The 20731-nt window shown below is 35.0% G+C and overlaps 1 protein-coding gene across 1 annotated transcript; it reads right to left on the reverse strand.

Annotated features, from left to right (window-relative positions):
* Nucleotides 1–510: 510 nt before the first annotated feature.
* LOC110995579 (cilia- and flagella-associated protein 65-like) lies at nucleotides 511–20707 on the reverse strand. Its single transcript, XM_022262798.2, has 26 exons — nucleotides 20533–20707; nucleotides 20084–20303; nucleotides 19221–19375; nucleotides 17824–17943; nucleotides 16904–17186; nucleotides 16456–16537; nucleotides 15488–15662; nucleotides 13163–13269; nucleotides 12572–12704; nucleotides 11866–12029; nucleotides 11193–11360; nucleotides 10292–10358; nucleotides 9493–9663; nucleotides 8737–8925; nucleotides 8273–8349; nucleotides 7544–7814; nucleotides 6724–6963; nucleotides 5867–6040; nucleotides 4996–5139; nucleotides 4214–4329; nucleotides 3722–3841; nucleotides 3103–3235; nucleotides 2347–2484; nucleotides 1411–1529; nucleotides 956–1078; nucleotides 511–660 (listed from the first exon to the last, which is right to left on the reverse strand). The coding sequence occupies exons 1-26, from the start codon at nucleotides 20641–20643 to the stop codon at nucleotides 561–563; spliced, it is 3900 nt and encodes a 1299-aa protein (XP_022118490.2). The 5' UTR covers nucleotides 20644–20707; the 3' UTR covers nucleotides 511–560.
* Between the last annotated feature and the right edge of the window lie 24 nt (nucleotides 20708–20731).

Genomic DNA, 20731 nt, shown 5'->3' on the forward strand with positions numbered 1-20731 from the left:
ATTAGTTTGTTAAAGCTCCTATTTTAAACCATTATAGTCAGTTGCAGTGGCGTAGCTACCTTTGGTGGCACCCGTTGCGGAAGTTGTTGTGTTGAAAATAAAAAGCAATAAATTTTATATGATAAAGGACATTGATTATTTAATTAAAGTTCGGGAGTATGGGACGGGGAATTCCCCACGACAGCGTCAGGCTTTTTTTAGCGGGAATCCCCGGATTCTACATAGAGCTGAGCTAGTGCTAGTGAAGGAATCCCTAAAAAACAAAATTTTTATGCCAGCGTTTTTTGTTTGTAAATTTTTCATAAAGTGGGTGTCACGTAGTACGGCCCGCTCAACCCCGACCCCCACTTTGCTACGCCAAAGTGTTTTATGAACATATCCATACAAAAACCGCCACCAAACTTACTTCATGTAAAAATTATTTATTAACTATATAATAAAATTACATACAAATTGTAATCTATTTATTTTATCTATAACTAAAATTATCATAAAATGCACATGAAAAAGTAAAGACCCAATTGCCAACAAAGTACAACAAAACTATTCCTTTATTTCACTCATTCCGCTTCCAAGATAGAAACTTCATGCTTCGTGTTGAGTTCATACACATGAAACACTGCTTTGTTAACAATAGCATCACATATTCCTGAAGTAACCCTAAAAATTAATATAACCATAAATATTTGTATTTTTTTATTTGTTTTACACAGTAAAACCATAGTGTTAAATGCTCTGGTCTATTACGGGGAAGTCCTGCGTAATAAAAATTCCTGATATAAAATGTCAATTTTTTTTTTAATTTAAGGTATCGCCTATTGTCAGTTGGGTCTCGGCTGCAACCCAAAAAGCCCTCAAAGAGATCCGCCCCTGATTCCAGCCAGTTAGTATTACTGGCATTGCATCTTACCTATTTATAACACGCAATTATAAGTTTATATGAATTCGTATATACCTTCTACTCAAATCTGGCTTCGAATCACTGTCCATAACTTTCAGAATATGTCCGTAAGTCGGGATATCCTCCTTGGAGTAATATTTTAAGTGGTACTTGAACATTTTACAATGCATTGCATCCCTATAAAAGATAATTAACAAGTGTCTAATATTTTTTTAACCTAACTCGAAAAGGCTAATGCCTATTGCGGGATGAGTTTTGTTTTTTACGAATATATTTTCACTAGCAAGTAGCCACTCTATTCCTGTCTTTCAAATCAATTATTTAAAAATCGAAGGAACTTTGGAATGTCAGGTCACGCATTCCAAAAATTCCATATAGATTTCTTTGGCTTTATTGGATGGTGCTTATCGCCATGTGATTTTATCTCAATCTCCTGTAGTTATTAAAAAAATATGATTTCCTATAACTAATGTTACCTTAGCTTGCTATAGTTATCATAAGTGCCATACCAAAGTATTCCATCAATAATTCGAATAATATCGGACACAGTCATATTATTTCCGCTAGTTCCGCTTCCGGAAAAACCATAGTCATTAAAATCCGACGATTGCAAATCATACGGAGGTGTCTGTAATAGAAAATCTCTATGAAATTTTTCTATACGATTTTTCGATCTTCGTTACTCAATGGTTAAAGGCCTAAGCCATTTAGTAACTTAGATCATAGTCCAAAGAAAAATAAATTCTTATTCTTTAGAAAAGAAGAGACAAAATTAAGAAGAACAAGGTAACAGATGATGTAATAAAAATAAAAAAAAATTAATTAGAAATAATCCAGACACATTGCCCGCGTTTGAGATAACAGATGGATCAAAAAGACCTTTACTTCGAATGTCAGAGTGGGAAGAAATAAGAGAGGGCGTCCAACAGAAACCTGGGAAGATGGAATAAAGCGGATAGGAAAGAAAATCGTGGCGAGAATGAGTGGCAAATACAAGAATTTGACGGATTCTTGACGGTCTTAATGTAATCCTAATGATGTAGTAGGTACCTACTCGAAAACATGTTTTTTTATAACAAACTCAAATATATAACTTTATTTAATTAGGTAATGAAGTACACTTTCGAGCTTCAACAGAAAAGATGTTAAATTGATTCTAAATTTACAATTACTACCAGTTCTCAAGTCGAGGGCAGAAGAACTGGCAAGAAACTCTCCGCCACTCTTTTTAATCGCTAAGTTTTAAGTCATACAAATTGTTTGAACTGGAGCAAATCAATCCATCCAATCAAGGATTAGGGTCATTAAAATAATGGTTACATTTATAAAAAGCTTTGTTCATTAATTTAGAATTAATAAATTGTATATAATTCTCTAATTTCGTTTGTGACTTCTTGTAAAAACGAATACAGTTAAATTTATAATTTTTAACAGGTCATACTTACCTTTTCCCACATTTCTTTAATAAGCATTTTAGGAACCCCGTCGCGTTGACCCTTGGAACACACCGACACGGTAAAGGATAAATATATCGGTTGAGGCTTCTTCAAATCCAACACATAGGGTGGAAAATCGTTTATGCCCTAAAACAGAAAGCCTTTTTATTACTCGGCATTTTCATTTTTATTAACATATCGACTATCGACCGGCAATATGTAATGTGGCCTCCCAAAACAGACCTGGCAATGAAAGCATCATTGCAGAGGCGAAGGAACTGGAATGACGAGGACCAGGACCGATCAAGCTGATTCTTGGATGCCCTCTGCCCCAATTCATGGACATAGGACTTTAAGTAAAGTAAGCCATTATTATAGACGTCCAAAGCAGAAAGAAACTTATGAAAGTTGGCAAAACGTTCTCAATCAAGATCGTGAACAGAGAAGACAAGAGAACTATGAAGAAACACTAATTTTAACTGACTTAAAAAAAGAGGTCTAAAGGTTGTGAAAAAAAAACTACTCATTGTAAATCTAAACCATTCTTGAATACACTTAATACACATAACTTATTAAAATCAGTCCAGCCGTTTAGGAATTTAATTACACACAAACAGAAAATATACTAAAATGATTTGATAAAAAGGACTAGTTAATTTAATTGTACAATTGTACATTACTGAAATCAAATTATTTCAAAAATACGGCTACTAGAGGCATTCCTAAAATGACGGTAGGATCTAAAAATATTTTATCTCTACTAACAGGATGAAACGTCCCCTCCTCAGTTATTATAAATTCCTGGTTACATTTTTCAATTTTATTTCGCCTCAACAATTCATTTCGTTGATAGCGCCTTCGCTCAGTTAAGTCCAAAATTTCACAAGAAATTGTCGTTCTGCAAGAAATTTAATTTGACACATTTTGCTGATTCAATATCCAATTTCTATCGTAATCATTCACTCATTTTGAGAATTGCAAGACCAGACAGACCTAGACAGACGATTAGCCACAATCCCACCTGACGTGAAGTGAGATGAGGTCTATTGAAGGGCACGCCAATCCAGAAGATGCCTATTTAACCTTAGTAACGAACCCACATTATACTATCTAGGGAATATCAGAGGGAGCCACTCCTTTGCAGTTTTTATAAGAAACCACGAACCAAATCTTGCTGGGGATAACAACAACGAAGGGCTGAAACTTCCGTGTGCTTCTAGATGAGCGTTGTTTGAGAGACCCTTACGGAATCAGAATGTAGTTCCAGCATTTTCCGGAGTGAAATCTGCTCGGTAATCTTAAATAATAATTGATACGATTTGACTGTGGTATAAATGGCTGAACAGCTGAAGAAAAAAAATTGGTTGTATCGTCTTAGCCTTACGTAAATGTCGCTGGTTCTTGCAGTGTGTATACAGTCATGGTGATCCACTCACTGGTTTTCGGCTGCAAAACACCCCACCACGGTGTCATTACCACGTTGACTATATTCGCAATTCTTTCGCTGAAACAGTTATAATTTATTAAAAGTGGGTAGCAGGTTCCACATAGAGCTGGGGGGTAGAAATTGCCTTAAACAGTAGTGTCAAAAGAACGACGAACATCGAGATGATATGGGGGGAATTTGGACATTCGTATTCTGCCTCGACGTCCGATGTTGAAACTGCCGGAATTAATCAGAACAACTCGTCTAAACATTTCCCATGGTAAATGGGGTAGAATATAGACAGACCCCACATCTCTACGTATCAAGTTGTCGACGACAATTCGATCTGCTCTTCCTTGAATACGCTCAAGGGAACTCTGGGGAGTCCAGAGGTGAGAAGTACTCCATTTGGGGGAAGGGGGAGCTGTGAAATAATACGTTTTTACTTACGGCATCCAAATAAATCGTAATACATGGTCTGTGTCATTATTAATGGCTAAAATATCTCTAGATAGTGAATGAGTCGGCAACACTGGCAATGTAATGTGATCCTTGGATAAGTACACCTGTAAAAAAGTTTTTATTATACGAACACTGAATTGTGAGCGGCGAATCTATTGTTACATCAGTAATTGTTTATTTGTTATACAAATTTCGACCTAAAATATGAATTTCTTGATATATTAAATTGCAAAACGAAATTGCTCTTGCGTTTCATCAAATAGTAGTTACGCTGGGATGAAACGAGATATATAGTGAATTTATTTGAAACAGAGCAACTGACTTATTCGTTATAAGTATTAATAATACTATTATTATTAATGGTAAACTATTAATAATACTAATATTATTAATAGTTCAGCGATTATACTATTAATAATAATAGTATATTATATGCTCTACAACATAATACTATAGAACTTTGTCATATACATTTTTTCATATTGCGGGTGGCAGACGGGCAGGAAGCTCCCCTTGATAAGGGATACAGCCTCCCATGGGCACTCGCCTAATACTTACGTCATTTACTTTTCTTAAGTACTTCGCGGACGCAGTGCTTCTCAAGTTTCCACTTTAAGCTTAACTTACAGTTAGAATGGATAAATAAAACCTAAGGTGTAAAATTTCGTTTGTTAGGCAAAATCCAATACATTTTGGACACATTTCGTTTTCAATCTCGACTCCGAATGATATACTACACTATTGCGATTTTAACAATAGAATATACTTACAACGTCATCTGCATACGCTGCGCGAACCTTTTGTTCAACATAGCTGGGTATATCTAGTCTTGTTTCTATGCAGTTGGGAAGACCGCCTTGTCCTTTCACAAGAATCTTGACTATGTCGTATCCAAACGAGCAGTAGAACGTCATCTATTTGATAAATTACATATAGTGTTAGAGGTCTGACCGGAGGAGGACAATAAAAGCAACTTTGTAGAGACCTTAAGGAAAAAAGAAATATAGAAAAACCAATCCTCGATAGGACGATGAGAACGAAAGTATAGCTAGCCCGAACTAGAGGTAAATAGCATATAAGCGAACAAATAGGCATCATTGGAAGTGTTTTGTGTTCTTGCTGAACAATTTTGTGTTTTCTTTAAATGTGTAAAAGCTATGTTAATAAAAGACAATACTATAAGGAAATAAAAATAAAAAATAAGAAAAATTACAAAGTATGGTGACATAGGATAACAATTATAATAATTAGATTAATATTATAGGTATACAAGAAATATAGTTTATGTAAAAAATAATGTAAAAAAGATTATAGAATAAAAGGCTTCTTTATTTATTCATTTTTAGAGCAATGGGGCGATTTCAAGCCCCGGCTGTGCCAATAATTCCTATATGCTATGCGCAGCAAAACTTGCTCGCAGAGGCAAACTTCGGCGCGTCGTCTTAAAAACTAAAGTCCGGAATAAAAACACAGAAATGTGACACACAGGATCTTATCATCGATATTATAATAACATTTATTTCAGATGAGTATTATTAAAAAAATGGTTAATTATCAATTCTCTTTTAATTGCTGTATTCTTAGAAAACAAAAGTACTTATGGATAGCATAATGGTGACGATATTTTCATTCGTTTCTCACCTCATAATCAATCATCTCGCAGGGCAAAAAGGCGAATGGAATGGCTAGTTTATCCAGCGGAGGCACTTCAGCAAAGTATTGCAAGCATCGAATGACTGTATCGGGTGACGTAGTATTACCTCGGAGAAGTCGCCATGTTGTAAATACGTCCGTCGGATTGTACAACCATAAAATCTGTTTTATGTATATAAATAGTTACACACACTTGTCTGATAATAATTATAATTTATTAATACCAAAGTCAGAGAAAGTTTACGGCGTTAGAGAAAAAATTCTGACACCCGCCATCTAAATATAACAGGTAAAGGTTTGCAAGTTCTACTAGGGTTACTTATACCTGTCGCCAAGTGTTTGTGCATATTATATGTATATTACATAATATTTTTAAACGCTACAACCATTTAAATGTTAGAGTACAATAAAATTAAAGTTAGGAAAAAACTAATGTTAATTATAAGTCGATCGTGCCTCTAAAAGAAAAATAACGGTTTCAGACAGGTTCAATTGTAATAATTAGGGAGGGATTTGCAATTATCTCCTATCAAGTAATTTTATTTAGGCGTTATTCTCTTTCATATTTAATTCATACACCTAAATCACAAGCTTAGCTGTCCAAAAAAATTCTATTTTTTTTGAGTTGGACATGACGGTTTCTGCCAAGTTTCGTGATTCAATGGATGTTCTTCCTCGTCCAGCACATCATCATTAGTACAATTCAGATTTAGCGCCATCTATGTGTTAACCTAAGAACTATTCAGCCCACCTTATCCCTTATTCCCAGTCGGGAACTTAATACGCCTAACAAACTCACAAATATTTACATACAAAAAAATTGCTATATTTCAGAGATGTCTTACCCGTATAACTGGATCGAGATTATTAATAGGCACTCTACCACAATCCAATATCGTCAAAAATTCATTATTCTCTGTATTCCGTCTTAATGGCGCGAGAACGCCCTTTGACTTAGAATGAGTGTATATATGTATGAATATATTGAGTATACGTTGATTTGGCATCCTTAGAACATAACATAGTGTATTCTTCCCTTCAAGGGTATAATATAGCTTCAGACGTAAGAGTTCAGGATATTCGGGCTATAAATGAAATTTTATTGCTTAAAAAAAGGTTTTATATCAACATATTTTATCAACTCGTGAGGGAGAATGAAAACACAAGAAGATAAAGCTAATAACCAACTGCAATTGGTCTAATAATCAACGAATCTGAGAAAAAATTTTTATTAACAAAAATCAATATAGATTAATTTACAATATAAAAATGTCATACATAATAAATATCGCTAGTGTGAACTCCATCTGCAAACATATAATGATTCAGCATCTCAGTATAAATGACCAGTTTTATCAGTGGTCAGACTAACTGACCCTTCAAGAAAAGAGCGTACAAATTCTTAAAAGGCCGGCAACGCACTCGCGCCCTCCAGCATCGAGAGTGTCCAAGGGCGGTGGTATCACTTAACATCAGGTGAGCCTCCTGCCCGTTTGCCCCCTGTTCACATGAACATTTTAATCAATTACTGTTAAATTTTGCGTCGTTTTTTTTCTGTGTATGTGATGAAATTACCGCATTAAATCTGTAATGGCAGCTTATTTTGTCAAATAAACCAACCAATAACTAGAAAGTAATCATTTTCACTTGTAGAGTTCCACCTACCGAAACAATACCATTATCCGGTGTCAGTTCCACCAACGGTCTATGGATGCATGTATGCCTCATGACGTATGTGGAAATGCCAACTTGGACCTCCACCATCTCACAGTCGCATATCTTCTCCCGTTTCAAACTCCAAGGAACAGGAACGTTATACACGCACCCCATTACGAAAATGAATTCCACTGGATCTGGTCGAAGACACAGGTCGGGTCCGTATAAATTCACGTTCATCGTTTTATTAGGTCGACAGTCCTCTAATGCTTTGTTGAGTCTGTAATAATCCGGCTAGTGAATGTTAAAAACGACTCCGCTAGGATTTAGCGTTCGAGGCCTCTCTTGCCTCCTAAGGGAGACAAATCCAGTAGAACTTTACCATGAATCCTACATCCAATATTAAATAAAATTATTAATTAAAATAAAATGAAATTGATTAATTTTACAAAATCAGGCATCAGCCATATAAACATAGACATGCATATCAAATTAAATATCATGTCAAAATAACAAGAACAGTTTTTTTATAATTCTTGTCAAAACTTATAGTCTCCTCGCACGCGGTATAAAGACTTGCCTTTACATTTAATCATCTTCTCCTTGAAAGCAAAAGCATCTAGTATTTTCTATTGAATTCTGTTTTTTTTTTCACAAATTCCCCTGGCACAGGCTATAGTCTTTCGACCATACCGCCTAGTATAATTACATATTAAGTTAAGTTAAGTTAACACTTACTCCTTGACATTGACAATGTTCCAAACGCAATGATTGCTTAAAATTACCGGACATTTTACGGAAATTGTTCGCTTTATCTGAAATGATTTCAATGGAGATATTTCAAGCGATTACGATATTTAAGTATGAACGTTGTGACTCGACGCCATCTGCCGGGCTGATAAGTGAATCAAAACCATCCAGGGAGCCCCACGCAATTAAAAATTCAATCATATCGGTCCATCCGTTTAAGAGCAGTTCAGTAAACCACACATGTACAGTAGATTTATAAATGACTAGCTGCCCCAGCGAACTTCATTTCTCCTAAATGCCTAGCCTACCTTTTTAGTACATACCAACATGAAACATTTTACTATGCTACCCCAGAGACAGTTCGGTTTTCAATGAAAACTTTTTAGATTTAAAAAAACTTTTTAGCTATTTGACCCAATCTAACTGCCTCAGTTTATGTAAAATGCAATAACCTTTATGGTCGGGTAGATACCGTCGTACCAAACAATACAAATTGTCTTCGTAATCGGTTGTATCTCCTGCACCTCGTCAAATTCCGTTCTAAATAGAACTGTGTATTTTACATCCACTTGCCTTGGCCCCGCTCCGTTGGCTGTCACCGCCATTTTCACTTCACAGTGATTTGATGGTTTTAAACTATTCTTTAAAAGAACATTTCAATTATAAAACCTACAACTAACTAACTAACTCTGAAACATTTACACTACAAGCATTAATTTAATGTCATATACATATAGACACAGACATAATATTTAAGTAGAAGTACCTAACAATAAACAAAGAAAAAAATAACAATAATAAAATAATTATAATAAAATAAAATACAAAAGAATGAAAGATAACTATTTTTTTAAAGAACAAAGAAGGTTTTAAGTATGTTATAGCGTGTGTGCTGTGGTTGTAATTGGCTCAGAATTATGCTGAGGAGCAGAGTGTTCCACAGTGCTGGTCATTTTGCCAGAGACCACAGCAGCTAGTTTGCGCTTCAGTTCCAAAAATAATGTATGATACTAATACTTAGTAGAAAAAGAAAAAGTTAGTAGTGTAAGTAATGAAGTCTTGTGTAAAAGTATATAATGTGATTCATGCCCTTCCAAAGCGGCTAAAGATTTAAAAAATCTAAAGGAAATCAAGTTATTTTACCAATTTTTTATAGCCAGCTATAAATTTCTAAGTTTTTAAAGTATGCTTAAAAAAATTCAACTTACAACAGAGGAATCAATTTCAAATTTGTCGCCACTATAATCATCCCCCATTCCATCTGTCACGTGATACAACTTCGATGTAAAATAACAAGAACCATAATTATACAGTGTGATTATAAACGGTACACTCTCTCCAACCACTGCGTCGTGAAGATTCAGATTCTTTGGCAATACCTGAATTACAAATTATCAATGCTAACTTTTTCTGGACAAATTTCAGAGCAGTGTTTGTTGGCATCACATTACCCGAAGAGCTCTATAGACGAAGATCGCGGCCACACGAATTGACCCAAAAAGTACTGGACCAATTTTAAAAATTCCTTCAACATGATTTCTACATTGTCACTGATAAATAAAAGCTATATGGCAAGAAAATAATAAGGATATATATTCTAAAACTCAGTGAACCTTTTTTAAAAAAATGCCCGTAGTCATTTATTCTGATATCATTTTGTTTTCATCAAGTTGCGTACAGAAATGGAGACAACAATGCAGTATTGCTAAATACATTTATTTAAGTATGTCCTTTACTGTACGTTGGGCATTTACTATACGTTTATGACAAAATGTTAGGGCCGTTAGTGGAATTTTGTATTTTTGTATAATTTTGAAATAACAAAACGTTATGTTTGACTGCGATTGGTCCAATCATGTTTTAATCTCACTAGATCCGCTTAATCAAATCAATCAATAGGATTATCAAATGATCTCTTTTAGGCAATTATGATTGATAAGACAGACTATATATATAATAACACTTTTATATAACGTTATACTGACGCGTAATTCACAGGAATCTTACCCTCAGATCAGGCAGTTCTGAAAATCCACTTATATGTATGAATATTTCAGTTGGCTCTCCCACTGGCCTGCAAAGTTCGTAATCCTAGTGAATAATTGGTTTCTTTATTGTTACCATATTAGATGTTTGATTTTAAATTAATATTTGGTCATATCGCCCAATGCGAACCATATAACCTGAACAAGATGGTTGTTGTTAGCAAGGTAAAATCTGCGGCACAGTTCGCCAACCTCCTGGTCTGACCAACGATTCTCACGCAGGATAGTAGGAACCCTACAGTTGTCACTTCAACACAATGAAGAATACGACTAGGAAGATACAGTAACTATCTCTAGTGAAAACGTCGTGTCACACTCAATATAAGTAACGTTTTTAAATTTAATTTAAATTCTGCACATCAGAATCAATATCACTATTTAAAAAGATTGACAACAAATAACAACAATTCATTAACAGAGAACCTTAGGGATAGAAAGAAAAGTAAGAGACAGCAGGTGAGGTTTTGGAAGGGCGTCAAAAGATTAGCTGGGGATTAGAATAGAAAGACAAATCAACATGGGGACATTTGGTACAGAACTGCGGAGAGACAAGCAGATTAGTGGTGGTAATAAATAATTTACAGGCTTATTTTATTTATTATGTCTTTTTGGAATTTTTGCTCTCACACATCACAAATGTTACAAGGAGGAGATTAAACATGAGTGAAACATGAGAACTTATGGCGCAGCCCTAAAGAGATCCATGCAAGTTCCTCTTAATCGAGTAGGTCGCGATATCCCAGCACACAAAAAGGGGACTGTTTAAAATGAAGAAGTGGCATGGCTAGCATCCGCGAATATACAATGTAAATACACAATTATGTAGGAATAAAGAAAGTAATAATAATTATTGTATAAATTACCTGTCATCAATCAGACAAATGCATGAACAAGTGACCGTCGTTTCATAGACATTATCGTGTTTCTTAGGGAAGAACCACCAATGGTATTTAAGAATTTCCTTCGGAGACAACACAATCGTACCATTGTTGTCTGCTCCCAACCAAGACACGCTGTTAAGGATGCGCATGCTATAAGGAAGCAAGACAATATTCTTTAAAAGTGCGCAAAAAACCTGTGACAAAGATTTTTTTTATAACGGGCGATAAGTGTGTTCAAATGTGCAAGTAATACCATCGCCACCATACCAGCCCGTGGACACTCATATTGCCTAAAGGCTCGCGAATACCTTTTAAGAATTGGTACGCTCTTTTCTTGGAGTACCCTACGTATTTTTTATATGAAGTGTCATCTTTCTTTGTGTGTGCATTAAAGCACTCGAAACGCCGTTTGAAGTGCTGGCGTACACCAAAATCAATATTTGTCTTAAATTTACCTCTACTTCAAGCACAATCCATGCTTAGGGGCGTCAAAGTATTGCGTCACTCCCCCCCCCTGAAGCGCTCCGTAACTTGCAAAAATTGTGGAAAAATAGTATTACCAACAACGCGTAATCAATCCCCGCCCCACATCGTAACGTATTACAAGCGCACCCACCACTACTTGAAGGCCCTTACTAGTTGAAGTCATACTTACTGAACACTCATCCTAGTCAAATTATGTAGATATGCCGTGCAATAATTAGTACAGCCAGTGATGGTTGGCTGGAATTCAAACATTGCGTGCGTTGCTGGATTATAGCCGTGAGACATTACTTCCACGTCGCTGGTTTCCGCGTTTCCAAATAGACAAAGACGCGCCTAAAACCAAAGACAATATCTAAAGCAACGCAAAAATGCATTTGAGATAGACTACGATTACAATACAAGGACATTAAGCCACATATAACTTATCATAATAACTGTAAACCCTGAAGAGAAGAGGCCCAGAAAGGGAGTTCCATAGTTTAAATACTAAATAGTTTGAGACGAAGTTTCCGTTGTACAATACTAGAACACTAAGATTAGATTTATACATAATTAAGCAAATAAAAAAAAATAAAAATGGATATGTGTGAGATTTAAGAACACTTTTTAGTAAAAACATACCTTGGTCAGGGTTCCAAGATCTTCAATAATAGACTTACTTAATACTTAATTCCATAACAAAGTTATTATTTTTTTTTGCACTCACAAATTTGAATATTTTATAACTCTTCTAATTTTTTTAAACAAAAAGTATTAAGCGACGCATACACGCCTGGTGATGAGTTTAAGTAAGTCCATGAGTGAGTGTGTGAGTGAATGTGTGAGTTTAATGTGTTTATGGAAAATGTAACGTAATCCAAGCTTAAAACCCTTACTTTTTGATATTTGTTAATCACTACATCCCAGGTTTCGCAGTACTGGCCAAATGATTTCGGTTCCAAAGCGACTGATATAATTTGCCATCCTCGCCCTTGTACAATCCCGCACATGGGTAACAACACGTAGTTTCTGTATAAACAAATCGTATACACCTTTTTTATTTTTTTTACGTAATATAGAGGTAATTCGGCAGGAGGCACATGTGTTTTTCTATGAATATTAAATTTCTTGAGTCAGCCATACCATATCAAAGTTATGGTTTGCCGACGCTATATTGACAGTATGAAGAGTTTCGACACTAGCCGCAAGTTGGCAGAAGGTGCAATAAAAAAATTATCATGAAACGTCATCGATCCAAGTCATTTGCCTAGCTGTTTGATCAACTGACTGAACATCTTTCAGGCCGCCAGTTAAACGGCGCTGTTTGGTTCAGAATCTAGGCTTTTCATTGAACGGCTAATAAAGCTAGTTGGCTGCAACATTACACAAATTCAAACTATATGAGAATTCAATAAAATCTTAGAATAAAGAACTTTTAATATTTTCATTACTATAAATAACTAAAACTGTACTATCAAAGACATTACGTTTCGTTTGGAGCCTCAAACTTATATTGCATGGGTGTGTCATATTTATTTGACAGCATAAAATTCGCAAACGAAGTCCGCCCAGGCACCGTGGGTGGCATCACAACCTTGAACACAAATATTATTATAATATAATAGCCAAACATAAAATATTATTATTTTTATTATTTTTATTATTATCATTATTTTATTTTTATTTACGTAGATTGTTCTTTTCTTTAACTTTTGCGTGTCCAATCTTCTCCATTCTGGCCTTTCTATGGCCACTCTACCCCATGTTGTTCACACAAATATTAAGTACTAAATATATAACTGTGAGTGTAGATGTCGGATTCGATTCTCGGCGACACAACTCTGTAGTAGGTAAATCAGATTCTTATTAACAGATTACGCGAAAACGTGACAGTGAGTTTTTCTACATAATACGAGCTAGTATTAAATGCGCATATAGACAGTAAACTTAAGGCCAATAAATAGGATGTATTTTATAAGATTAATAATTATATAAAACAAAGTTGTGTTAGTTACACCACTTATAACTCAAGATCGTTATTATATTTTTTATATAAGAAGTTAGTTATCTCTCTTTTGGTGGATTCTTCTCCGCTTGGAATAGTAGAGTAAGTAATAAAACATCGGAAGTTAACGAATAACAATAAATTAATCAATTTAACAAATGCAAACAGCATGTGGTGCCATCTTCTGACAAAACATTTCTGTATTTGCAAAAAATGAAATTCTAAATTAAGTTTAACTAAAGTTAACAAGATATTATTAACTGTTGAATTACAAATAATATTGAAATAGCACTAGAAGAACAAAAAGTCTGCTCCACGGTCTTTCTAGATGTAGCTCAGGCTTTTGACAAAGTGTGGCACCGAGGACTTGTTTACAAATTGAAGAAACTACTGCCTCGTCAATTTTCAAATATCCTCGAGTCATATTTAACACAAAGAACGTTTAGGGTACGACAAGAAGATGATTATTCAGAACTGAAACAAATAAAAGCTGGGGTGCCGCAAGGGAGTGTATTAGGTCCGGTCCTGTACCTCTTATACACGTGCGATATCCCTGAACTAGAAGATAACATAATCGCGACCTTTGCCGATGATACTGCTATCATGTCTACGGCAGCTACTGAAAAGGAAGCGGTAGCAAAACTACAAAGAGCTATAAATATTGTTGGCTTGTGGACCAAGAAGTGGCGGATAAGACTAAATCAGTCGAAATCAGTTCACATTAACTTTTCCAACAAGACATCAAATTACCTGCCAGTATACATTGATAACGACAAAGTTCCGTTCGAAAATTCAGCTAAGTACCTAGGTATGACGCTGGACACTAAACTACGATGGAAGGTCCATGTTAAAAAGAAGCGCGAAGAGTTGGATCTCCGTTACACCAAATTGTACTGGTTGCTCGGAAGGCATTCCACCTTATCAGTACAAAATAAATTATTGATATACAAACAAGTCCTGACACCTGTATGGACTTATGGTTGCCAGCTGTGGGGCTGCACCAGTAATAGTAACATCCAAGTGATCCAACGTTTCCAAAACAAAGTGCTCAGGGGAATAGTCAATGCTCCCTGGTACATTCGCAATTACGACCTCCACCGGGACCTTAATGTTGAGGACGTCGCTACAGTAATAAAAAAGACTGCTGGAGCACACGAACATAGGCTCCACCATCACGTGAATGTCGAGGCTATCCAACTCCTTGACACCACGGGCTTAGTGAGAAGACTGAAAAGGACAAAACCATTTGAACTAGTGATTTAGTGATAATGTACGTAAATATCAAGTGCTAAAGAGTGTCTGCAACATAGAACACAAGAACAGAGTGTCTTCTTCCCTTTAATAGAGACTGTAAGTAGTGTTATTGGACACTCACTTATATAATAATCCTTTTTAGTAAATTAGGTTAGACTTAAATTACTTATTAGTCTTAAGTTAGGCTAGATCGTAATGTTCCATGATGTCTCAGTGAAGACACATGTATATAGAAAAAAAAAAAAAAAAATTAAACTGTGGTGGAACGAAGTTCGCTGGGTCAGCTAGTTATTAAAATTAAATATATAAAAAATAAATCAGCGGTGCTGCAACGTCTTTTAGGTCTTGGCCTCAGATTTCTGAATCTGTTTCCTGATCATATTTAAATCTAATGGGCAAGTAGGTAATCAGTTTCCAGTGCCTGACACACGTCGTCGACTTTTTGGGTCTAAGACATGTCGGTTTCCTCACGATGTTTTCCTTCACCGTTCGAGCAAATGTTAAATGCAAAATAAAAGAATGTTTAACTTAATTTAGTAATTTTTAACGTTACTTCATTTGGACAGTCCCACTCTGTAATCCACTCGGTGCAGGGTGCTAATGTATTTCCCACGCATGGAATCCTAAACCACGAATGCTTGATCTTAACTTCCGAGTTCTCGCTGTACACTTTATGTTGACAATCTCCACATAATAGAAAACCGTATGCTTCGTTTTCGTAATTTGGCCTGGACATTTCAATTAGCTTACGTAACTTGACAAATGATATTAGAAAATAACAACTTAGTGTCTGAATAATTCAACATTATATAAATTACGTAGTTTCCTTTAACGATTTTTGGGTTACTGTTTTAATTATGATATAGCAGCAAAAAAAATGATATACAACGAGTTGAGCATTACGTACAGACCTGATACTGGCAAGTTCGGCTCGGTACTTTGAGAGCAATGACGTATTTGCTACTACGTCTTTTACCCGATCAGTTATTATATAGCTAAAATCAATGATGCAACAACATTTGTAGATCTGGACAGATTCTGCATCTATTTCATGATCATTTGGGTGTAAGGCATGCCGGTTTACTCATGGGAAATCACTGTTTGAGCTAATGTTTTTAACATTACATAGAAAGTCCATAACCAATTGATAAGAAATATAAAAAAACAAGTCAAATAATTATTTATTGTGTATTTGTGGCACTCCTAAACTGCTATTGTTACATTAATAATTACCACAGTGGTTTTGATAAAAATACAAATTATACAATCTAATACTAATTAGATTGTGTTATTCTCTAAAATTCATAAATAAAAAAATCAAAAATCTTAAAAAACAAAACAAATCTAGTCTTACAGGCAGAACAAACTTTCATCTGCTTTCGAATCCAATAATAGTTTTATTTATTTATTTCCACTACATTTATAATGGATTAATAAAGTTAAATTTGACGGTTTAAGATGATTCTAAATGATTAATTTTAATTTTTACACACGTCGTAATTATATTGGAAGTTTATTCACCTGAATCTGATAGTAAATAATCTAGACTCATTGGGAGGAATAATGGATTCAAGTGGATCGATTAAGAAGACATTGTCTGGGTCTGAAACAGAATTTTTGCAGTATGGAATACCTATATGGATTTAAAAATAAAAATGAATATTAATTCAAAAAGTAACTAGGATTCCCTGTACTTTGAGCAGCCAGTTTCTCCTTTTCACATGTTAACGGTTTGACAATAATTTCAACATAATACTTACATTTTATAATTAAAATATAACTCAATAAAAATATAGTGCCACATACTTTTATTTGCCGGTAAGAGCGTCCCTTTCACGGATTAGTATTGCCAGTAAATAAAAATTAACCATTAAAAGGGGAATAATTTAAAGTCATAAAAGCCTTTTATAAACACCTACTATTTAAAAGTATAATCCTCGCGTAAATGTTTGTGTGTTACAAAACTTACCCAAAAGCCACGTCACATAAGCATCATCTAGCTGATGATTCGTCACACATAAAGTCTGCGATATATTCAAAGATATGTCCTTAACACTGCCAGTACCAAAATCTAAGTATGTCTCATACACCGATGCAGCTGGTATATGTGTTGGGCGATTAAGGCTGTTCTCCATCAGATGGACAGAGCGACGCTTCCGTTTCCAACCCTTTTCGAAGACATGATCGTTGATATTGTATAGAGGGTTTCCTGGTAATACCACTGCAGCTATAACGCTAAGAAATAACGGTTCCTGTAATTAATATTTAATTAAAACCTGTCCTCTTAGGAAATATAAAATACAAAATATTGTTACGGACAGTGATTGTCGTGTATTTGAGGTTTTTGGTATTAAATTATCTTCTTGTGAAATTATATTATGGAATGCAAGTTTTTGTAAGAGCTTTGGGCGCAGGCGCATACAACGTTCACTAAACCTTGACTGGATTTGCCGAATATGCAGTATTAAGAATACCCATAGAGCTTAATAGCATCATGAGCACACACATACGGTGTGTATGTGTGTGCTCACATTCACACCTCACACAATACAGATGTAAGTAAAAGTATTACTTAATTAAATGTATTTAATAAGTTTTATATCCATCTTTAGTATAATTGTTTTTTTTTATATATAATTTATGTTAGCTGTAGGATTACAAAATAAATAAATATAATTGTTGCATAAACATTGGCGATTAAAACCAGAGACGAAGGGACCTGTTTATTCTACGCTCTTGATTTAAGAAGTGACAGTGATTGTAAATTTAGAATAATAGGTACATTTTTGGGTTGATAAATATAAATTAATATTTTTTTTCTTATTATTAGATTGTTAAGGTTGCCTCATGAATGACCGACTTAGCATAACATAAAGCTGCATCAAATACCTGGTTTAAAACAAGACAAACAATCTCAGCTGTGTATATGCCGAGAGCCATACCCGAAAAAGTTACGGTCGCTGTTATAGTTTCGAATGCACGAATCACACCGCAGTCGCCCGTTGATATCTATAAAAGAAAATGTAGACAAGGTTTAAAATTAGCAGCATTATACCTCCTCCAAAAATGAACAGAGTTCAGGCAACTCTCATTTGAAATCTTTAAACATAACGGAATCTACTTAAGTTAAACACTTTTAGTAGTGGGCTGATCAATTTAAAAAAAAACATTGATAAGTGCCTATTTTGCTAGTGCTTTTTACTTTTTATTAGGCAAAAAATTACTTTTTTTTGTAACACTTATGTTTACATAATAGCCTTAGCTTGTATCATACTGTAGGCATGGCTGGATTGTGTATCTGTTATTGTGAGTTGGGCTCTGAGCTATGGCACACGCGTAAAAATACAACGACCAAAAATAAGGAAATCCTCGTTCGCACATAAGCAAATTGATCTCGGGGATTCCAAAATAATCATTGTATTCAGTGTCAGATACTTTTCAATTAAAAATATCGCCAATGGTTTTCAGTGGAGGCCCTTTGTATCAACGGGACTCTGGACTGAAGCCAAAAAGCCCTTAAGTAAATCCGCCCCTGACTATAGATGATGATGTGATGAACTTAATAAATATCTATCATTAGATCTGTGACGATTGTGGAACTTATGAAAATTTTTAATTACGACTTGAAAATGTCCACAGAAAATAAATGAATTGCTTTAAATAGAAAAAAGTATGATGTAGCAATTACGAGTAGCTAGATAATTGCGAATGCCAAAATCTGGCGCTAGTCCAAATACCTAGTCAAATTAGCTACCGACAATCAAAAGCTCATCTGCAAAGATAAAAAATTACATAAACGACACTTTATGGACTTGCAAGGCTGGGCAATTGTATGACAGTCCATGTTTTCAAGCATAAGATGCTGCAGCAGTTCCATCACCAATAACAATTGCAAAATAAAATTAATTTTTAAAATGAATATTTGATTTCTAAATTCTTTGGTATCTTCTTAATAATTGTAACGTTTTGTTTAAATCTTGTGCACACTTGTCATTGACGCATGTTTTGTGTTTCTGCATAATGTGTGTGTTTGTAAGTGTGCCTATATACATGTAATAAATTTTTTTAATTTTTCTATATTTCGAGTTCGGTAGAAAAATTGGCTACCCATTCGATTGCGGCTTATGTAACCTAATTTTTAAATGTATATATATTTTTGTATAAGGTAACGATGAGTAATAAATAAATAAATACTGTAGAACACATTGTTTTACAACACAAGGGACCACTTGTAGCCATGACCTGGCTGGTATCCAAAACATTTCTATTAATATATAATTAAGTACTTGAAAATATCCTTGTCCAGTCGTTGGTAGAAGCCATTGATAAGGCGCGTCTATTGATGACTTATTGATGATGCTTAGAGTTTCTGTCCTTTGTTCCGTCACGTTTTTACAAATCCGAAACACAAGTTTTCGTCTGTTTAACTTAACATCGGGGCCTACAAGTGGTGTTTTGGTTAAACTGTCTGCTTTAGCAAATAAATGATTTCATTTTTTTTATATAGAACAGGGGGCAAACGGGCAGGAGGCTCACCTGATGTTAAGTGATACCGCCGCTCATGGACACTTTCAATACCAGAGGGCTCGCGAGTGCGCTTCCGGCCTTTTAAGAATTGGTACGCTCTTTTCTTGAAGGACCCTAAGTCGAATTGGTTCATTTCGTTACGATAACGATGTTATCACACTGTAAAACTGTTTTCTATATAAAAATAACAGTAATATTGTCAAATCTGCCTATAGAGGCAGATGCACCCCGAAGCCGCGTTATTTGATTTAGTGTAAAAATAACAATTTTAAACTTTTGTCTCGCTGCATCTTTAACTTTGCATTTATCATTGAGTGGTCCAATTAATACCTGCAGCTGAGTTTCATCAGCGGACGTCAAGGCAGAATACGAAATTTCATCCGTCCTCGACCTCGATTTCCGTCGTTCCATAACTAAGCATTGTTAAGGTAGTTTTTGGTCGTGTCATTATCGGGACCAAGCTGCCATTAGAATCAATTCAAACTAAGGTCCTTCAAGAAAAGAGCGTATCTACCAATTGCAAAATTAACTGCACTATTTGCCATAAAATCAATTATGCTTGGAGATGCTCGGTCTCATGTTTCCCATTGGACGGACGACATATATCGGAAGTTTTGCTTACCAAAGCATTTACCAGTGACAGTCAGTCTATAAATATTTCCCAAAATATCGTCAATTAAATAATACTCCGTAAAAGACTGTCCCGGTACATTTGGCTTGAAGGTAACTGTTACTTCCGCGCTGCTAAGGCACTCCACAGGTTTTGTTGTTATTGCTACTTTAAAAACTCTATCCACGTTGTTTTGTATGTACATGTTCGAAATGCGGTATGTAAGCGCTTTCTGAAAAATAAATACAAAACCGCGCATGCAATATAATGTCACAGTACTTGTACTCTTAACAGAAGCCTAAATAGGTTGGACTAAGGATGATATTCAGAAAAAATGGGTTGCGCGCTCTTGACCTTCGCAAGGGTTACGTTACAGGGTCTATCCCTGTATCTATAGAATGTTGTTGATTTTGACTAGATACATAGATTTATAAGTAGGCATATAAGATATGAAAGCTTACCGAACTAGTGTTTTGTATAGTAATAAATTTCTCCAACTTTGTATCAAGTGGTACACACCCAAAATCCACAGTCCTAGAATCCGGGATGCTTTCTAGCGAAGTATTTTGCATTTTTTTAAAGCCCTAATTATAGTCCAATCAAAATGATTTAAAAGGAATATAATTTAAGAAACCTCGATTGCGTCAAAAAAGACGTAAC

Source organism: Pieris rapae, chromosome 11, assembly GCF_905147795.1.
Source record: "Pieris rapae chromosome 11, ilPieRapa1.1, whole genome shotgun sequence".
NCBI classification, from domain to species: Eukaryota; Metazoa; Arthropoda; class Insecta; order Lepidoptera; family Pieridae; genus Pieris; species Pieris rapae.

Coding starts and splice junctions, on each gene's coding strand:
- LOC110995579 (XM_022262798.2), bottom strand. CDS start 20,643: ATGCAAAATACTTCGCTAGAAAGCATCCCGGATTCTAGGACTGTGGAT. Junction 9,664..10,291: donor CAGAACTGCCTGATCTGAGG/GTAAGATTCCTG, acceptor TTTGTAATTCAG/GTATTGCCAAAGAATCTGAA. Junction 7,815..8,272: donor AACATTGTCAATGTCAAGGA/GTAAGTGTTAAC, acceptor GGATTATTACAG/ACTCAACAAAGCATTAGAGG.